The following is an 18,732-nucleotide window of genomic DNA, read 5'->3' as shown; positions in this document are numbered from 1 at the left end:
TTTGCACTGTAAATTTTGAGCGGTAAAGGAGTCAAAGGAGTAGCAGATACTGGCACACATGCCTAGAGCGCCCTCTCATGGCTGTCAGTGTGAAAAAAAAACGTGTATAAGTTGCAGGACCAGCCAAACCATGAAAAAAAGTGTGACGTGTAGTCTGGAAAATACAGTATACACTGTTCCCTCGCTAGAACGTGGTCCACTTTACACGGCCTCGCTATTACACGGATTTTTTTTTTTGTGTGTGTGTGTGTGCAATTTTTTACAGTGTCGCATGTTTTTTGTTTTTGTTGGGGGTTTTTTTGTACACCGAATGAACGCATTGTGTTCTGCCTGATTCACTAAGGGAGAACCCGCAATGTCTTCTGCGATTGGTTAAGGGACTATAGCCCATCAATCAGTCTCCTCCATGCCATGTGTCCTGTACAGCAGTGGTCCCCAACTTTTTTTGACCCACAGACCGGCTTTTGTTCCCACAAATGTCCCGCGGACCGGGGGTTTGGGGTTGGGGTTGGGGTTGGGGTTCGTTCATGGGGTTATCTTCATTATATCTCTAGAGTTTTTCCAAAGAGATTATTACATCGCTGTTTGACGTCTGTGGTAGTGGCAGTGTGCTAGCATGAATTAACTTGAGACATTGAGACAAATGTGCACATTAGCACTCAAAAAGTCATCAAAACTTACCTTTATGCATCCCCACATAGTATCAGCATTTGAGACCAAATATGAGGTGAAAGAAAAATGCTAAAAATACAGTAGTAGTCTATCTGTGCGGCGAGAGATAAAGTTAGCACACGCACAATGGACATGCGTCAAGTGAGACGGATGTAACAGAGAGAAACCGGCCACCTTTCAAAATAAAACATCATGAAAATATTTTTTTCTTTCTGTGCGGCCCGGTATCAAATAACCCATGGCCCGGTACCGGGCCGCGGCCCAGGGGTTGGGGATCACTGCTGTACAGTACAGAAAGCGTTCAGCTTGCCTAATTTACATAATTGTTTTTGATCACTCGCAGTGTGGCTCTTTAGTGCTGTATGTTTGCAAGTTTTCTCCCCGACAAAACTCACAATGTCGACTAAATGCTCTGCACCGACAAACAAAGGCACCTGCGGTTGCACCCAAAAGGCAGAGGAAGATGCTAACCATTGCACAAAAAGTTAGAATTCTGGACATGCTAAAGGAAGGTAGAACTCGCGCAGCTGTAGGGCGCCATGACAGAATAAATGAATCTTTGGTTCGTACCATAAAGAAGGAGGAAAATAACATAAAGACGACAGCAGCAATCAATTTTAAAAAGGATGCAAAAAGGGCTTTAACTGTCCGCATCTGCCTCTGCGGATGCCGGGGCAGAGGCATACGTGAACAAATTTAAAGCCATCATCAAGGAAGGGGGATATAAGCCTGAACAAGTTTTTAATATGGATGAGACAGGCTTATTTTGGAAACACCATATTGCTGATTCAACCCATGGACCAAAGCATGATCCTCGCTTTCAAGGCCCTCTATTTGCGCAACATACAGCATATATTTTCTCATTTCTGAGAAAAGTGTATAAAGTGTGTGGTGAGGGGTTTTACAGCCTTAAAACATGTATAATGAACGAAAATCATTTACTGTAAACGAAAAAAGCATATGTAATAAACAAAAAACATAACCTGTAAGTGAAAAAACATGCACTGCAAACAAAAAAAACATATATAATAAATGAAAAAACATATCCTGCAAACAAAAATATATATAATGAATGAAAAAACATATAAAAAACGAAAAATAATTCAACTTCTACTACACTGATTCCACTTAAGACTGGTATTATTTTTAACCTAACCCCCGCGATAAACGAGAGAACACTGTATTGTTTCTCTTATGAATTGTCAGTTATTAATTAATAAAGATAATGAATAAAATAAGAATAACCTACAAGAATCGATTGCATTACATTAGTTCTTTTACACGTCTAGGTTGTCCGCATGCATGAGAAGTGTGCAGCACTCGGGCGCATATCAGTGCGCTCACACTAGTCATACGTGCCTGATTTTAGGTGTGAAGTATACCCAGGCACAGTACGTTTGCCCAAGTGTGAGTACCCCCCCTACTCAGAATTAGACTGTTGTACATTTTAAGACAGTTTGTGGTACCTTTGGACCTGGGGAGTCTGCCCTCTGCTGGTCGTTAGATGCAATGCAGCGCTCATGTTGAACATTTATGCAGGTGTTGGATCACAGCGGATCTGCTGAGGACGGGGCTGCCCTCATTTCTGCTCAGTTGGAGAAAGTCATCAAACAGGTACTTCCTGTCCACCTAGTTGTAGTTATAGATTTTTTATTTTTTGTATTTATTTTTTTAATCACTGCCTACCCTACCTTTCAGGAGTTGCTCGGCCTCGAAGGAGCAGACGCCGACCCAAAGGACTCTGGAATTGACGAGGGCCGCGAGGAAGACTTGGGCGATGTCCTGTGGGACCTTCATGATGAGCAGGAGCAGATGGAGTCCTACCAACAGGCTTGCAGCAGCACCAGCTCTCAGCTGGGCTTCCAGAAGGTGGGCTTCACTTCAGCATCCTTCTCAATGGTGGTGGTGTTCTTCACCCTCCTCATTGTCCTCTCAGTATGTGGAGCGTCTCAATGACATGATCGCTGCCCCCCCTCCCACGCCCCCTCTGCTGGTGTCGGGTGGGCCAGGCTCTGGGAAGTCCCTCCTTCTCGCCAAATGGTCAGAACTCCTCAAGTCCATCCTTTTTCCTCCAAGCAGAACATTGAGTGTGTGGCGTGTCCTCTGCAGGATTGAACTGCAGCAGAAGCAGACCCCCAACACCTTGTTCCTATATCATTTTGTTGGGCGGCCCTTTTCCTCCAGCTCAGAGCCCGTCCTCATCATCAAGCGCCTCACAGTCAAAGTAAGATTTCTTTATACTTTTTATTACTGCTTCATAACTTTAGGAAAAGCATGTTGTCTCACTGACATGCTGTAGCTGCTTCAACACTTCTGGTCCATTTCGGGCTTGTCCATGGAGCCCAGTAAGATCCTGGAGGAGTTCCCACGCTGGTTGGAGAGGCTTTCAGCGCGTCACCAAGGCAATATCATCATCATCATTGACTCCATTGACCAAATACAGGTGAAGGCCCGCCCACTCAATCCAAAATGAATCATTTTGTTACCGCGCCCGTATTTCACAATGACATGTTTGCCTTTTTTCTTTGTTCATTTAGCAAGCAGAAAGACACATGAAGTGGCTGATTGACCCGCTGCCCGTCAACGTCAGAGTGGTCGTATCTGTTAACGTGGAGACATGTCCTCAAGCCTGGAGGTCAGTCGCAACTCCTTAACGTCACACGGAAATGTAGCTGAATCATGTGACCGTGTTTCCAGACTGTGGCCCACTCTCCACTTGGATCCACTGAGTGTCAGGGAGGTCAGGAATGTGGTGACTGCAGAGTGCCAAAGCGTGGATCTCCAACTATCCAAGGATCAGGTGGACGCACATCCCAACACGCGTCCATCTTGAAGATGTGGGAACATATTTAACTTTTTTTTTTTTTTCTTTTTCTAGGAGAAGAAGCTGGAAAGACATTGCCGTTCTGCATCAACCTGCAATGCTCTATACGTCACACTGCTAGCAAGGATGAGCACCAGGTTGCACATATCATATCATATATATGTATAGATAAATGCATAGATATACCGTAGATACATTTCTTTTGGAGAAAAGGAGAGCAAAATCGGACCGCACGGTGGATGAGTGGTTAGCATGTTGGCCACACAGTCAGGAGATTGGGAAGATCTGGGTACGAATCTCCGTTGCGTATCTCTGTGTGGAGTTTGCATCTTCTCCCCGTGCGTGCGTGGGTTTTCTCTGGGACCTCTGGTTTCCTCCCGCATTCCAAAAACATGCATATTAGGGTAATTGGTGACTCAATTGTCCATATGAATATGAGCGTGAATGGTTTGCTTGTCTGTATGTGCCCTGCAATTGGCAGATGACCACTCCAGGGTGTACCCCTCCTCTTGCCCGAAGTCAGCTGGGATAGGCTCCAGCATACCCTAATTAGGATAAGCGGCATAGAAAATGGATGGGTGTATAGATGGTGACCAAAAGCTTTCCATAACTTTTTTTCTTTTTTTAACAGTAGCTGGTGCTGGTCACTGGAGAAAAGCCTTGAGCAGTGTCTCCAGTGTCAGGACACCTTGGCACTCTACCGCCTTGCACTCAAAATGATGCTGGACTCTCTCAGGTCAGACAGAGAGCAATACTTCATGAGAGAGGTAGGACACCACACTACATTGTTTTATGGAGGTCATTTTTGCTACCCTGAACTGTTTTTTTTCCTTGTTGTAGATACTCTGCCTTGTGTATTCCAGCCATAATGGAGTGAGCGAATCAGAGGTGCTAGATCTTTTCCCAGAAATGGAATTTGTCGTACTGTCGTCACTGCTGTACCATCTGAGCAGAGTCTGCATCGTCACCCTACGCTGTGGTCTCATCAGGTTCCAGCACCTGCAGGTACGTTCAAATGTTAATAACTATTTTACTGTCCAAATAAATCTGGACCTAACTGTTTGTGTATGTGTTGTGTTGCCAGGCTTGGGAAGCAGTGAGGTTGGAGTTCCTGAGTGGTGGACGCAGCTCTGGTATCTACAGAGACAAACTGATCCAGTACTTCAGCCAACACCTCAGGTTCTGCGGGACGTCCATCTTTCCCCAGTTTATTCGCCCATCCTTTCTTCTGTCACTTAATTTTGTTTGTGTGTGTGTGTCTGTGTGTTTGTAGTCATGATGGTGTGACCTGGCGTGTTGCAGACGAGTTGCCCTGGTTGCTGCAGCAACAGGAGGAAAGAAGCAAACTCCAGCTCAGCCTCCTGAACCTGTTTGTGTCCCAGAACTTGTACAAGAGGTTAATGTGTTGATTTGACTGACACCCACACACACACCAATGCACTTAGAATCATGGAAGGTGTGTGTGTGTGTGCTGCTGTCTTTAGGGGTCATTTCTCTGAGTTGCTGGCCTACTGGCAGTACGTGGGTAAGGACAAGAACTCCATGGCGACAGAGTACTTTGACTCTCTGAAACACTATGAGAAGAACTGTGAGAGTGAGGACAGCATGACCAACCTGGCCAACTTGTATGAGACTTTAGGGCGCTTTCTCAAAGATTTGGGCCTCCCCAGTCAGGTGTTTGCCATGTGTATTAGAAAAACACATTTTTTGACAAGTTAATGCTCTATCTATAAACAACCTACCTTTTTCTGCCTGCCCCGTGTAGGCTGTGGCTCCTCTACAACGGTCACTTGAGATCAGAGAGACTGCCCTGGACCCAGACCACCCTAGCGTGGCACGCTCCTTGCACCAGCTGGCAGGGGTGTACGTCCAGTGGAAAAAGTACGGCAATGCAGAGCAGCTCTACAAGCAGGCGCTGGAGATAAGTGAGAACGCCTACGGGGCTGAACACGCCAGTGTGGCACGAGAGTTGGAGTCCCTCGCAGTGCTGTACCAGAAACAGAACAAGTATCTTGGCACCGTTATTGAGTAGCACTTGTTCATTGATCATCCACCTTAGCAATGCTCTCATCATCTTCATCAGGTATGAACAAGCGGAGAAGCTCAAGAAGAGGTCCATGAAGATAAGGCAGAAAACAGCTCGCCAGAAAGGTCACATGGTGAGTAATCCATACAAACCGAAGTGCAATAATTTTTTTCAAAAGTAAAGCATACCCAATAGTAAAAAGTCATGTTGGGCCTCCAGTATGGCTTCACTTTGTTGCGTCGCCGAGCCCTCCAGCTTGAAGAGCTCACCCTAGGGACAGACTCTGCGGACTGTGCCAAGACTCTCAATGAACTGGGCGTCCTCTACTACCTCCAAAACAACCTGGAGTAAGACTCATTTTCCACGTTGAGACACTTCACAACATTCCGGCACATGCCTTGTGTGTCGTCTCCAGCGCAGCTAAGGTGTTCCTGACCCGGTCTCTGGAGATGCGTCAACGTGTCCTGGGTCCCAGTCACCCGGACTGTGCTCAGTCCCTCAACAATCTGGCGGCATTGCACACAGAGAGGCGGGACTACGAGGCGGCTGAGGACATGTATGAGAGGGCGCTAGACATCCGCAAGAGGGCCTTGTCCCCGGACCACCCCTCGCTGGCCTACACGCTCAAACACCTGGCCATGCTGTACAAGCGCAGGGTGAGGTGGATCACACTTTCATGTTGTGATGCAAAAGCTGATGCCGTTTATTATGTCACAGGGGAAGCTGGAGAAGGCGGTGCCCCTCTATGAGCTCTCGTTAGACATCAGAGAAAAGAGCTTTGGGCCCAAACACCCCAGTGTGGCCACAGCACTGGTGAACCTGGCAGTGATCTACTGTCAGCTGGTAACTCCTCCCCTCCTTTTATTTTAGTTGTGTTTTGTTGTCTTTTTTTCACACTATCATGTGTGTTTGTGTGTCAGAAGAAGCACAGTGAAGCCTTGCCTCTCTACGAGCGAGCACTCAAAGTGTATGAGGACACTTTGGGACGCTCACATCCTCGCGTTGGAGAGACACTAAAGAATCTGGCCGTGCTCAGGTACACAACCCTTCACTGCACTCATTTGTGCGAGATGTTATGATACAGCAGACAACGCTGCAGCAAAGAAACCGCTTGCTGTGTGTACCAGTTGGCACCCACTTTGAAATGTGAATTATTGCCACCTACAAGACTGGAGGGGAACTGCACGCCCTCTCTTGTCAGACATATTTCAGAATGTTTGGCCTTGGCGGATGTCTTCACTCTTTTTATTCATGTTCTGTCGTCCTCCATTTTCTCCATGCAGCTACGAAGAAGGTGACTTTGAGAAGGCGGCCGAGCTTTACAAGCGTGCCATGGAGATCAAGGAGGCGGAGCCGTCACTGGTGTGTGGAAATGCGGCGTCGCGTCACTCATCCAGCGCTGACACCTTCAGCCTAAGGGGACCTGCCCCCCTCCCTCAAGGCCCGAGGTGACTTCTGGATGGAGGTACTCTGTGAAGATTTGCAAATGATGCCTTGAGATAATGAGGATTGTTATGAAGTATATACCTCTTTGACAGCATATACTAATGACAGTTACAATACCGTGAAAATAACAATGCTACACGTGCCAATATTGTTCTACATTTGTATTTGTGAAACACGAGACTTTGCCAAATAGTATTTTAACACAATGCATCTCAAGTCCTTTTAAGGGCAGTTGTTTTCTAATGAAGAATTTCAGTCTTAATTTAAACATGACTGTAAGAGAAAAGCTACAAAATGTTGTCTTACTTGATAGACGGTGCATACATTGTGTCAGAAAATTGATTACACCCCCCACATTTCTGCGAGTATTTTATTGTATCTTTTCATGGGACAACACTAAAGAAACAACACTTAAATACAATGTAAAGTAGTCAGTACAGCTTGGATAACGAGGTAAATTTGCTGTCTCCTCAAAGTAACTCAACATATAATCAATGTCTAAACCGCTGGCAACAAAGTGAGTACAATAATCCCTTGTTTATCACGGTTAATTGGTTCCAGACCCAGCCATGATAAGTGAATTTTTGCGAAGTAGAATTCCTGATTTATAAATGGAATTTTTTTGCATTTAGACCATAGAACACCTGTATTATGGATGTTTTTAAACATTATTAGAGCCCTCTAGACATGAAATAACACCCCTATAATCACCTTTACACTTGTATTACTCAGTATAGTATACATAACAGAAAATAAGCCATTTAAGGCCTAAATAATACTTGTGTGTGTTGATATAAATGTGTTCCAATGCTAGGAGAGCAGACTGGCGGACAGACTGGCGGGGGTTCAGATTTGAGTTTTAGCTTGGTGTGGATTACACGCTTGCCAATGTTTTTATCAGGGCTTTTTATTCAGTATTATTGTGCCTGTTGTGAGATAATTAAAACCAGTTGTTCCGGCTATGAAGTCTGGCTCTTGGGTGTTTTGCCAAACATTACAGTAACATTACTGACACCGAGTGACCAGTGTAAAATAGTACATGTCATTGACGACTATACACCCTGTTACACTGTCCAAATTTGGCCCAATTAGCCATTTTTTGCTCCTGTTGTTAGTGTTACAAGGTCTTGGGTGTGAATGGGGAGCAGGGATATTAAATTTGGTGTTATCGTGCTCACATTCTCTCATAATGGTCACTGGAAGTCATGATGGTTAGTGAATGGTCACCAGCTAGAACCAGCTGGTAAGCTACACAAAGCTTTCCCCAACAGCAATACAGAGAAACACATCTGTGGTATGTTTTGCCTCTAAAACTGTCTTTCATGTTAGTACATTCCAGACCAGGGGCCTCATCTATTAGGCTTGCGTCACAAAACCGTGCCAAAAAGTTGCGTATTACCTATAAAAACACAACTTGACGTGAGAATGTGCGCACCGGTATGCACCCTATGGTTGGCCTACGCACTTTTTGGAGACATGCCAATGTGGAGACACATTTTAAGTGGTTAAGTGAAATGTAAACGAAAGTAAAGTGAAATCCATTCATTTTCTATGCCGCTTTTCCTAATTAGGTCGTAGGGGTATGCTGGAGCCTATCCCAGCTGACTTCGTGTGAGAGGTGGGGTACACCCTGGACTGGTCACCAGCCAATCGCAGGGCACATAGAGACAATCATTCACTTCACACCTCTCACTCTCACTCACATTCACACCTATGGACAATTTAGAGTAGCCAATTAACCTAACCTATTGTTTTTGGAATGTGGGAGGAAACCAGAGTACCTGGAGAAAACCCGCGCACGCACAGGGAGAACATGCAAACTCCACACAGAGATGCCCAACGGAGATTTTCGAATGCAGGTCTTCCCAATCTCCTGACTGTGTGGCCAACATGCTCACCACTCATCCACTGTGCGGCCCGTGAAGTGAAACCATATGTTAGAAATAAAGTCAATAAAGATTTATCCATCATTGCATGAAAACATCATGCCATTATTGACTTAAAACATTTGTGGAAAGTGTTGTTACTTGACATGACACTGATGGATATCATTTGTCATTTATCAAACACCATTACGCACTAAAAGATATATGCAAAACACAACGCAGAGCTTGAATAATTCATCATTTTATTTTATCATCATGATAATATTATGTGTTCGATTCATATTATAACAAACATCAGGTTGTCAATTAAATAATTGGAGAAACAGGGCTAATATGTCCTCAGTGCTCTTTGTGGCTTTTCTTTGGACAGTTTATCAAATAATAAGACAGTTTTTCGTTGCATATGTCAAATGTGTCATCAATAGCAACATTTATTTACCGCAGCCTTTGTGTGGACAATGTCTGGGCCGTGTGTGTAAACTTACTCCAAATATGATACTTTTTCCTGTATTTCCACCTCCATTTCCGTGAAAGCTTGTCTCCTTCCTCGTCGTCTTCTCACCTGCTGTGATTCCAATGCAATCAAGGCCCTTTTAAATATGGACGCCACATTCATGAGTTACTTTGCATTGACTTTCTGTGGTGAAGTGGAGGCGTGGAAAGGGTGTAACTTGAGACGGAGTTGCGTTCGCACACTTCTCCTCAAGGTGGAATCTATGAACCACAAATTGCATTAATGTGTGCGTACGCCACTTTTTTATGGTCTGAATATTTTTGTCCATACACGCATTTTGGGTTTTCTGGAGTACTCAGACTTTTAGTCAGATTTCCACACACAGTTTTATAGATGAGGCCCCAGATCACTTTCCAACTGAATAAACACAAATATAAAACTTAGTCAACAATTATAGAACATACTCAGTCACGTTTAAACATCCCTAAGACAAATCCGGTTATAAAAAAGACCAATCAGTATGTTGCCTGTTATATCTAAAATGATAGAAAAATGGGTCACAAAACAATTGATAAATCCTCTGCATGCTATGCAGTTTGGTTTTCGTGCAAATTATTCAACTCAAACAGCAATCACTGTTCTTTCCATACTTCTCTTGTTGGTGCTGTTTTTCTTGATCTGAAAAAGGGTGTTTGATAGGGTTGACCACCAAAAACTGGCCAACCAAAACTAGTCAGGCCAGAGTAACCCAAGGCTCCATACTTGAATCAATTTTATATCCATTATATATTAAGGATTTAACAAAATGTGTTCCTCAATATTATATTATATTATATGCAGATGATGATGTGATTTTTACAAATGCAAATTCCCACACAGAAGCGAAGTCTTGTTGACATGTCTTTCTGAAAGATGAGCTCCAGTTTGTCCATGAATTGAAATATCTTGGTGCTGCATTTACCTTTTAATTTATCTTTTCAAAAGCATATCCAAAAATGTATATTTTTAATAGTCAGAATTTTAGGCAAATCAGCTCATCATTGCCAGAAATTTCTGCTAAAATGTTTCTCAATTCTGTTGTTTTTTTTTTCATTTTGAATAATGCATTACTAACTGGTCACTGACAAGCTTGACAACCTTAAAATCAATGGAATCACTTTTTAAAAGGTCAGCCTGCCAGTGCTCTGCATCAAATTGATCTGCATAGCTGTCATCTCAAGAGATGCACAAGAAAGCTGGCAAACTGTTTGCTGAAGACAATCAGACTAAGGCTAAGGATTGCTGGGACCATGGCCTGTGGTCTGATGAGACCAGCATAAACTTGTTTGCTTCAGATGGTGTCAAGCGTGTGTCCAGGAGTACATACTGTGTATCTTGTCTACAGTCAAGCATGGTGGTGGGAGTGTCATAGCCTGGAGCTGCATGAGTGCTGCCGCCACTGGAGAGCGCAGTACATTGAGGGAAACATGAATGCAAACATGTAGTGACATACACATGCTTCAGAAACTGAGCCACAGTGCAGTACTGTAACATAGAAACCTCAACACACCTCCATGATGACCATTGTTTTGGTAGAGAAGCTGAGGCTTAAGGTGATGGACCTAATCTCGCTCAAGAGAGTTAAGGCAGTGTAGGAAAATAATGGTATCCACACTAAATGTTGAGACTTGGGGCACAATTTGGACATTTTGTACTAATTTTGCTACTGGCAGTTTAGACATGAATGGCTGTGTGTCGCATTACTTTTAGGAGAAAGTACATTTACACTGCTATCCAAGCTGTACACTTACTAACGTACTTTACATTGTATTGTTTCTCAGTGTTCTTTAGTGTTTTTCGTAAGTGTTGTCCCATGGAAAGATATAATAAATATTTGCTGCAACGTGAGAGGTGTACTCTTGGATAAAAATATATAACATAAAAAGGTGACCACGTTACAAAACTCCTAGTTTAAATATACTGGTGTGTTTATTTCAGTCTGTTATTCTATTTATGTTTTCACGTAAGTTCTGTAAAAGCTGTTGGGAAAAAATATATAATGCAATATTTCACACATTCTGCTAATAAATACTTTATTCAGACAAGATTGTTATTTTTTTAGAGTTGTTTCAGGAAGTCCAAATGTTCTCCTCTTTCTTGTTTTCATTCAGTGTTCATGCATTCACTTCCTTTCTTTCTTGATTAACGATCAGTTGTGGAATGTCATTAATGACTGCAATGATAATGACAGTATTTGTTTTATTTTGGTGGCCATGCAGTCTACAACTTTCTCATCTGAGCCATCAAGTCCTCCAGGCTCTGTTCGATCTCTTCTACCGTCTCCCCGTCATCTGTATTCTGCATCAGAAGAAAATGATTTAGGTTTCTTAAAAAGGTTTCTTAAAAATGTTATCAATAATGAGTGTAAACATGACGACTGACCACATCTGGAATGGTGTATGCCACAGTGATGCCTTCAGGAAGGCCCGCTACAGTGGCTGCTGCTGCCTGCGTGTCCTCGTTTGCCTCCTCTGACACCAGTTCAATCCCTGTGGGGTGGCATGATGACCTTTTAACACATGGCAACATTTCAACACGACTCTTGTGGCATGGTTTACCCCATTCATTATCCTCATGCACCACCTCCTCCTCCTCCTCTTCCTGGACCACCTCCACCTTCGGCCGCTCTGCTTCTCGCTTCTGTAGACACATTAAAAGGGCCGCGCGGGCACTGTTAAGGTCAGCGGACATTCAAGATTACAGCAGGTAATTATTTCATCTTCACCTTGTACTCCTCTTGCTGTCTCCTGCAGTGGCGGTCGTTGCACTGGGGGTTGGCTTTCATTGCCATGCTGGGGAAGAAGTCCTGCATGGCGTTGTAGCCCAGGTAATAACTCACGCTACCGAACTTCAACAAATACCTGCAATGCCATCACAATCAACCTGATTGATAAGAATTTATTTCCATAATTAACCATAGTGTCTAAAAAATGTTGACATACACTGAATCCCAGCAGAGCCGTGTGTCGAAAAAGGACATCATTATGTGTAAAATTTTTGACTAGCTTTGGGTGAGTACATACTTGAGGACATTTTGGACCAGGACGCCTGCCACCACGCCCATTGTTGTGGGCAGGCTGGCAGCACACACACCTTCCCTCTTGAGGGTCTTCTCGTCAATGTTAGCGGCTACCACCAGAGGAGGGGCACACTGAGTAAGAAGAAGTAAAATACAGGGTTCATCTGAGGATAGATGTTGAAATTGCTTAAATTTGAATGTTGTGTTTTAAAGGTTTGAAAAGTACACTAAATTAGAACTTTGTCTTTAACTATCTGAAGTGACTAGTTTGCTTTTTAAATGTGTTATTGCATTGTACAGCAAAGCAGGCCGTCTCTCCAGGGATGATGAGCTGGATGTGTCCGGACACGGCGTTCTCACTAACTCCAGACTCCATCCAGATCTGGCCGAGCTCATTACAAGCCTGAGGGAAAGGACGGTGGAAATGTCAGTGCAAAGGTCTAACGCTCTGTGTTGTTTGTCACACTTACTGCATTGATAGCCATGCGGGCCTCGAAGTTGTCCACACAGCTCAGGACTAAATCTACTGGCTTTCCCTCCGCCAAACCTCCATGACTGAGAAGAGAGGATAACTTAGGAAGGTTCCACTGAGGGAGGAGCAAAACAAGCAGGGAAAACCCACCTGAGACGTTCCATAAAGTGAGTGAAGTTCTCCAGAGTGGTGATATTGTAGTTGTGGGTCTCGAACGACACATCCGGATTGATGTTTCTTGGTGAGGGGAAAGAGAAGAACAGGCCAGTGAGAAGGACAAACTATTGTCTTACGAAGTGGACCTGAAATGTACCTGAGTGTGTGTTGGGCTGCATCAACCTTGCTGAGGCCGGCCTGGTGAGGCTGGAAGAACAGTCTGTTCATGTTGGCCAGCTCCACTTTGTCGTAGTCGAAGAGCAGCAGCTGGCAACACATGAGCCACTTGAGCATGCACATCTTGTACGGTATCAAAAATGCCGTCAGCTTTACAGATGCCACATCTTTTGTTGTAAAGATGTTTACAGTAACACATTGGTGTGTCAGCTGCCAGTGTAAAGGCCCCGTAGTGGCACCAGGTCTACCTAGTTTGCCGTAAAGATATTAGAAGAAGAGCTTGTGTTATTACCTTACCAATGCCACATCTAGTGAGCATTTCAGCTGTCACACTGCCCACTCCACCAACACCCACCACAGCAACTGTGAATGTCCGGATGTTCTGTCAACACATTGGAAGAAAGCAATGTAAATTAAAAAGGCTGTAGCTGTAATGGCTTCAAGCGGAGAAGTGGACAAATAAAGAAAACAACTTGCCTCATAATTATCCACAATGCCCATTCTCTTAAGAGCCATCAGGCGACTGCAATGACAGCAAAGCAGCACACAATGGGCGGACTCTCCTTAGGGTGGGGGCCACCCAAATAAACCCGACAATGAATAAAATAAAACCTTACCTATAGGGATTGGAATCCACGACTTCTGCGCTCATTTTGTCAATTTTGGGTCTCTGTGTCTCCTGCAGCCTGCGCGCATCCTCCATGGCGCTCTGTTGCTGCTTACACTTGATCAATTCATTCTCCAACTCCCTCACACGAAGCTTCAGCTCCTCCACCGTCGCCATGACAAAAAGCGAATCTAATAATTAAAAATGGAAATGTAACACAAAGGGATGAAGACGCCAAGTTGAAAATAAGACTGCAATGATGGACACAGAAAAGTACACGTCTTCACAACTCTAATCAGCTGTCAGGATGTGTGTTACAGGAAACAATGTCCGGGTGGAATTGTGAAACGCTTTGAAATCGTTCTTACATGTTGTTTGAGCTCATTTGTGCCAACGAATTTGTAAAAACACGTTTTTTTTCAGTTGTCATTAATCCGACTATCTAGATTTTATAAATATTCAAAATGATTTTAAATTTAGTTGGATAAGCGGCGCCGTAAAGAGTCAACATTGGTAGATAGCGTTACAACAGTTGGAAAATAATTATTAATCTAGTCTTATCATGGCAGACATGGGAGAGTTGACGACTCCAGTGCGACATCATCATCATTTCAATGTCGGCAGACTTCAAAAGTATCTGTCTGCCAAGTCCCATGTGTCTAACAACGACACACTGTCAGTCAGACAGTACAGGTGAGCGTGTTGTTGCAACCTGACAACTTTTTTAGCTAGCAGCTAGCGCGCTAACAGTCTTCTCGTTTGTTGTTGTTGGTTGTGACTATTTTCCAGTGCCGGACAGTCCAACCCTACATTCCTCATCCAAACACCTTCTACAAGTTATGTCCTCAGGAAGAAGCCCCCTGGTGCGCTGTTACCGGGTGCTCATAAGGTAAAGTTACCAAATATAAACACTTTGTCATGTTGAGTGTAGTGTTGTTATTTCTTCAGCAGGGGGAGACACGGCATTCGTGTTGCACAAGTCGCACTTTAATTCACTTCACTGAAGTATTCGTCGCTATTTAGTATAGTGGATTGATCTGCTTTGACCCCCGAATAGCAAATAAACTCAAGTAATTGAGCCGCTCAAAAAATATATTTTGACACTCTAATAACGTCTAGCCTATGGTGCTTAATACATGTTATCATAAGCCTGAATAAGAGCATAAATGAACATGCATGTGTGGATATCATGTTTAAGTCTAGAATGTGTTTAACAAAAAGTTGATCGATATTATATTATTTTGTTGTTAGGTGGATAGGGAATATCGTGTCCAAAAGGCCCTGTATTCCGCTGGTTTTCCTGTGCCAAAGCCCCTTCTCCACTGCACTGAAGTTGATGTCATTGGAACAGAGTTCTACCTGATGGAGCACGTTGAGGTATGTTTATTAACACTTATTGCACTGCTGTATTTGCATTAATATATTGCCATTGTCATGATTACATTTTATAATCATTATAATTGGTCAGGGCCGGATATTTCGGGACCTACGTCTGCCTGGAGTGAGCCCAGCAGAGAGAGCAGCTCTATATGTGGCTGCAATGGAGGTCCTGGCCAAACTGCATTCACTGGACCTGGCAGCATTGAAGCTTGACGGCTATGGCAAAGGAGCAGGCTACTGTAGGAGACAGGTGACTTCACATACTCTTATCACCTCCAAGATCAGATGTGTGACGTTCACAAATGTTGCTTTGTCCTTAAAGGTGTCCACTTGGACCAAGCAGTACACAGCATCCGCTCACAGGGACATCCCAGCTATGAATGAGCTGTCCGAGTGGTTAATGAGCAATTTTCCAGCCAATGATGATGAGGTCACACTCGTCCATGGGGATTTCAGAGTGGACAACTTGATCTTCCATCCCACTGAGGTTCTGAGCTTCTTATTATTACTGCTGTTAAATGTGTGTTGACATTGTGACTGTCTTGCCTTGGCCCCTTTAGCCCCGTGTTCTGGCAGTGTTGGACTGGGAGCTGTCCACCACTGGACAGCCCCTAGCAGACCTGGCCTACTTCCTCATGCCTCACTACTGGCCCTCAGAACTCACACTACTGAGCACTATGGGCAGCCTAAAAGGAATACAAGGTCAGAATAAATAAAGCACAACTAAGAATATAACTAACCTTACATCTTTTCTTTTTTGTAAGCATTTGTGTCTTCTGATGGACCAGGTATTCCCACGGTGGATCACCTGATCTCTGTTTACAAGCGCTGCCGAGGGATCCCGTCTGCTTTCCCACAGTTGAATTTTTATTTGGCTCTGTCCTTCTTCAAGATGGCAGGAATAGCTCAGGTTGCTGTCTTCTATTTTCTTTTATTCTTGCACTTTGTCTTCACTGCCAAGTGAAGATAATATGACTAAATGAATGTGTTACTATTATTATTTATCTGATTTGTGTTTTTCACTATCAGGGAGTCTATGCACGCCACCTACTGGGCAATGCCAGCTCTGCCAATGCTGCTGAGTTCGGTCATTGTGTGGAGCCCCTGGCGGTGTCTGCCCTGCAGCTCATACAGAGGTCTGATTTATCCCTTTACACTTATTGAGTTTACATGACGTTTACTCCAGTCAAATAATTTACTCTTATCTACTCTGAAAGCTGTCACAGACATCGTTTTATTTTCATCGATGTTACTCAAAGAATTCAAAGTATTTCATAAAGTCAACATCAAGTCCATAAACCATCTAGTATTATTATCTTGAGTCAGTTAAAGGGCAGATTTCGTTCATCTGCTCTGTCAAGCTAGCAAACATTGGAACCAAACTTTGAACTTCCAGTTGTGACTTTTCTGGTATGTCTTCTATCAGCAGGCCTCTGGCGGCTCCACAGGAAGCCAGGTTGTTTCTGCAGACGCCCAAAGGTCAGGCAGTGCTCCAGCAGGTGAAGGACTTCATGAGACAGTTCGTGCTTCCAGCTCAGAAGGTCAGTGCTGAGACAAAACCACTCTTTGTCCCCCCTCAAACCTTTGAACTTGCACATGAGCAGAGATGTTCATTAACACTGAAAGCAAGAACAAGGCCTCCATTGATTACAAAAACATGCCCAATAATCACCTTTTGGCCAGGCACCATCACTCTCTCAGAGCTGATGATAGACCATGAATAAAAAGACTGTTTGTTTCTCTTTGACACTTTTGTCAATGCAGGAAGTTGCAGACTACTACATCAAACATGCTCACTCCCCTCTAAGGTGGAGCACCCCCCAAATAATAGAAGACTTAAAGGTAGGAGGCACACCCACGCTATGTGCAATCAGCACACAGCACATACATTCAGCATACTGAATCTAAGAATGTGTGTGTGGAAGGTGAAAGCCAGGGAGGCAGGGCTATGGAACCTCTTCCTGCCAGCTGCCAGTGGACTCACTCAGCTGGACTATGCGTTCATTGCAGAGGAGACTGGGCGTTGCCTCTTTGCACCAGAAGTCTTTAACTGCCAGGCGCCTGGTAAACATCCTGCATGCCCCCCGCATAGGTCAAAGGTTGTCAATGTGTGTGACATAGAGCCTGAGCAACACTGACTCATTAAGATGTCCAGAATGATGGATTGTGTTCATTATCAGGGTGGTGTAGAAGTGAACATATAACATTTTATATTTTTTATCATTTTTATTGGCGTTATTTCATCATCATTTTAGTCATTTTTTCTTATAATTACTGATTATAAAGACACTCATTTTTTACCATGTTGTCATTCAGGTTCTGGGGTTGGACTGTAGTTTCCTTGACATCGTAGCACAAAACACACGCACAGCGTTGCTAACTGCAATGTGATCGCGCTTCTATATTTACAGGTGGGGTGCAGGTGGGTAGATGTGTGGATTGCGAGGATATAAGGATTATGACTGTTTTGCGATCGCTACTCCACATTCATAACAACAATACAAAACTGTCAGTTCACAAAATGAAAATTATGATGTGTCACTTAATGAATGTGATCACTCCTCCGTACATGACAGCAGGTTAGAAATTGTAAACGCGACCAAGTACTGAAGTACAGAAATGACATGCTGCGATGTAAATAACATAAATACGATCAGACTATTTAGTTTATTTAATTTAACAAATCAGTTTTAAGAGAAGATTACAAACCTCTTGTGTCTGGAATATCGGGCAATCGGAGTAAATGTATGTCAGGAGTTTTTCCAGCCTGTGTTGGGACAAGCTCAGACCCATAGGAGTGCTGTATAAACCTGTTCTATATTAAATTATCCTTAAAATAAGATAATTACATCCTGGGGAGTGCGGTGGTTGAGGAAGCAGAAACACTGAACATCGACAGTGTTGCTGAAAGTGTAACAAGACTTTGTAGGGCAAACGATAAAACTCTGGACAAATACAATCAGTGAAATTATAAACTGGGCTCATTCAGGACTGCTTTTGTCGCTTATTATTATTATTGCCGCCTCACAGCACTTTGTAGTCCTTGCAAATTGCATATTTACAATCCGAAGACCACACTTTGAAATAATTCCTCACCTTGGACATGCGAGCTAACAAGCTCGTTGCTGTGTGGAGCACGATGTCATCACTCGTGTGCCGATTTATCATCAACCGGAGAAAAAACACCCCAATATGAACAAATATGTTATTTTTATGATGATATTGTCAAATATTATCTACATCCCTCTTTTTATTTACTGCTGGCTTTGTGTAGACACAGGGAATATGGAGGTGCTCCACATGTTTGGCACAGAGGAGCAAAAGAAGAAGTGGCTGGAACCTCTGCTGAGAGGAGAGATGCGCTCGTGCTTCTGTATGACAGGTAACTTCAAAGCAGCTCCACCACTCAGAAGGCTACATGTGCGGAATGTCGCAGGAAGTCAAGCAAACACTGTTGCTGTGGAAACACTTTGTTTTCTGCTGCTTTTGAGCATTCATCCACTGTGAGTAATTTCTCCCAGTATTCCTTCCATTTGGTTCCTCAGCTGGAAAGAGTGGCCGCAGGCCAGCGGTG

General features: G+C 43.7%; 2 protein-coding genes across 5 annotated transcripts in view; one reads left to right on the top strand and one right to left on the bottom strand.

Annotated features, from left to right (window-relative positions):
- LOC129174368 (nephrocystin-3-like) overlaps positions 1-18,732 on the top strand; it is a 48,237-nt gene that overhangs the window by 9,739 nt on the left and 19,766 nt on the right. For 2 of the 3 annotated variants that reach the window (XM_054766335.1, XM_054766334.1), the window contains exons 1-12: positions 14,115-14,471; positions 14,568-14,667; positions 15,030-15,155; positions 15,247-15,408; positions 15,481-15,645; positions 15,719-15,860; positions 15,947-16,068; positions 16,188-16,294; positions 16,585-16,699; positions 16,923-17,000; positions 17,084-17,222; positions 18,433-18,540. In XM_054766335.1, coding sequence (XP_054622310.1) covers positions 14,341-14,471; positions 14,568-14,667; positions 15,030-15,155; positions 15,247-15,408; positions 15,481-15,645; positions 15,719-15,860; positions 15,947-16,068; positions 16,188-16,294; positions 16,585-16,699; positions 16,923-17,000; positions 17,084-17,222; positions 18,433-18,540 — 1,495 coding nt within the window. In that variant the 5' untranslated portion in view covers positions 14,115-14,340. Of the gene's footprint in view, positions 1-2,211; positions 2,287-2,370; positions 2,542-2,608; positions 2,713-2,781; positions 2,897-2,971; positions 3,116-3,209; positions 3,308-3,369; positions 3,473-3,550; positions 3,634-4,127; positions 4,264-4,336; positions 4,502-4,580; positions 4,676-4,769; positions 4,893-4,980; positions 5,171-5,261; positions 5,504-5,579; positions 5,656-5,741; positions 5,870-5,937; positions 6,179-6,239; positions 6,366-6,442; positions 6,559-6,805; positions 6,971-14,114; positions 14,472-14,567; positions 14,668-15,029; positions 15,156-15,246; positions 15,409-15,480; positions 15,646-15,718; positions 15,861-15,946; positions 16,069-16,187; positions 16,295-16,584; positions 16,700-16,922; positions 17,001-17,083; positions 17,223-18,432; positions 18,541-18,732 lie in introns of those variants that run through there. The other variant, XM_054766336.1, reaches the window with a different exon arrangement.
- On the bottom strand, positions 11,259-14,118 carry uba5 (ubiquitin-like modifier activating enzyme 5). Of its 2 annotated transcripts, XM_054766341.1 has the most exons (12): positions 13,789-14,118; positions 13,649-13,694; positions 13,464-13,553; positions 13,152-13,261; positions 12,989-13,075; positions 12,837-12,921; positions 12,665-12,769; positions 12,371-12,498; positions 12,073-12,208; positions 11,906-11,987; positions 11,730-11,836; positions 11,262-11,645 (listed from the first exon to the last, which is right to left on the bottom strand). In XM_054766341.1, the coding sequence occupies exons 1-12, from the start codon at positions 13,953-13,955 to the stop codon at positions 11,568-11,570; spliced, it is 1,221 nt and encodes a 406-aa protein (XP_054622316.1). In that variant the 5' UTR covers positions 13,956-14,118; the 3' UTR covers positions 11,262-11,567. The 2 variants fall into 2 exon arrangements, with proteins under 2 accessions (XP_054622317.1, XP_054622316.1); XM_054766342.1 differs by lacking the exons at positions 13,649-13,694; positions 13,789-14,118 and having other exon boundaries at positions 11,259-11,645; positions 13,469-13,553.

The sequence above is a fragment of the Dunckerocampus dactyliophorus genome, chromosome 21 (genome assembly GCF_027744805.1).
Source record: "Dunckerocampus dactyliophorus isolate RoL2022-P2 chromosome 21, RoL_Ddac_1.1, whole genome shotgun sequence".
NCBI classification, from domain to species: domain Eukaryota; kingdom Metazoa; phylum Chordata; class Actinopteri; order Syngnathiformes; family Syngnathidae; genus Dunckerocampus; species Dunckerocampus dactyliophorus.
Note: the sequence above shows the minus strand (reverse complement) of the source record. Positions and strands in the feature narration are given on the sequence as shown.

Coding starts and splice junctions, on each gene's coding strand:
- uba5 (XM_054766341.1), bottom strand. CDS start 13,955: ATGGCGACGGTGGAGGAGCTGAAGCTTCGTGTGAGGGAGTTGGAGAAT. Junction 13,076..13,151: donor GCAGCCCAACACACACTCAG/GTACATTTCAGG, acceptor CCCCTCACCAAG/AAACATCAATCCGGATGTGT. Junction 11,646..11,729: donor CATACACCATTCCAGATGTG/GTCAGTCGTCAT, acceptor CTTCTGATGCAG/AATACAGATGACGGGGAGAC.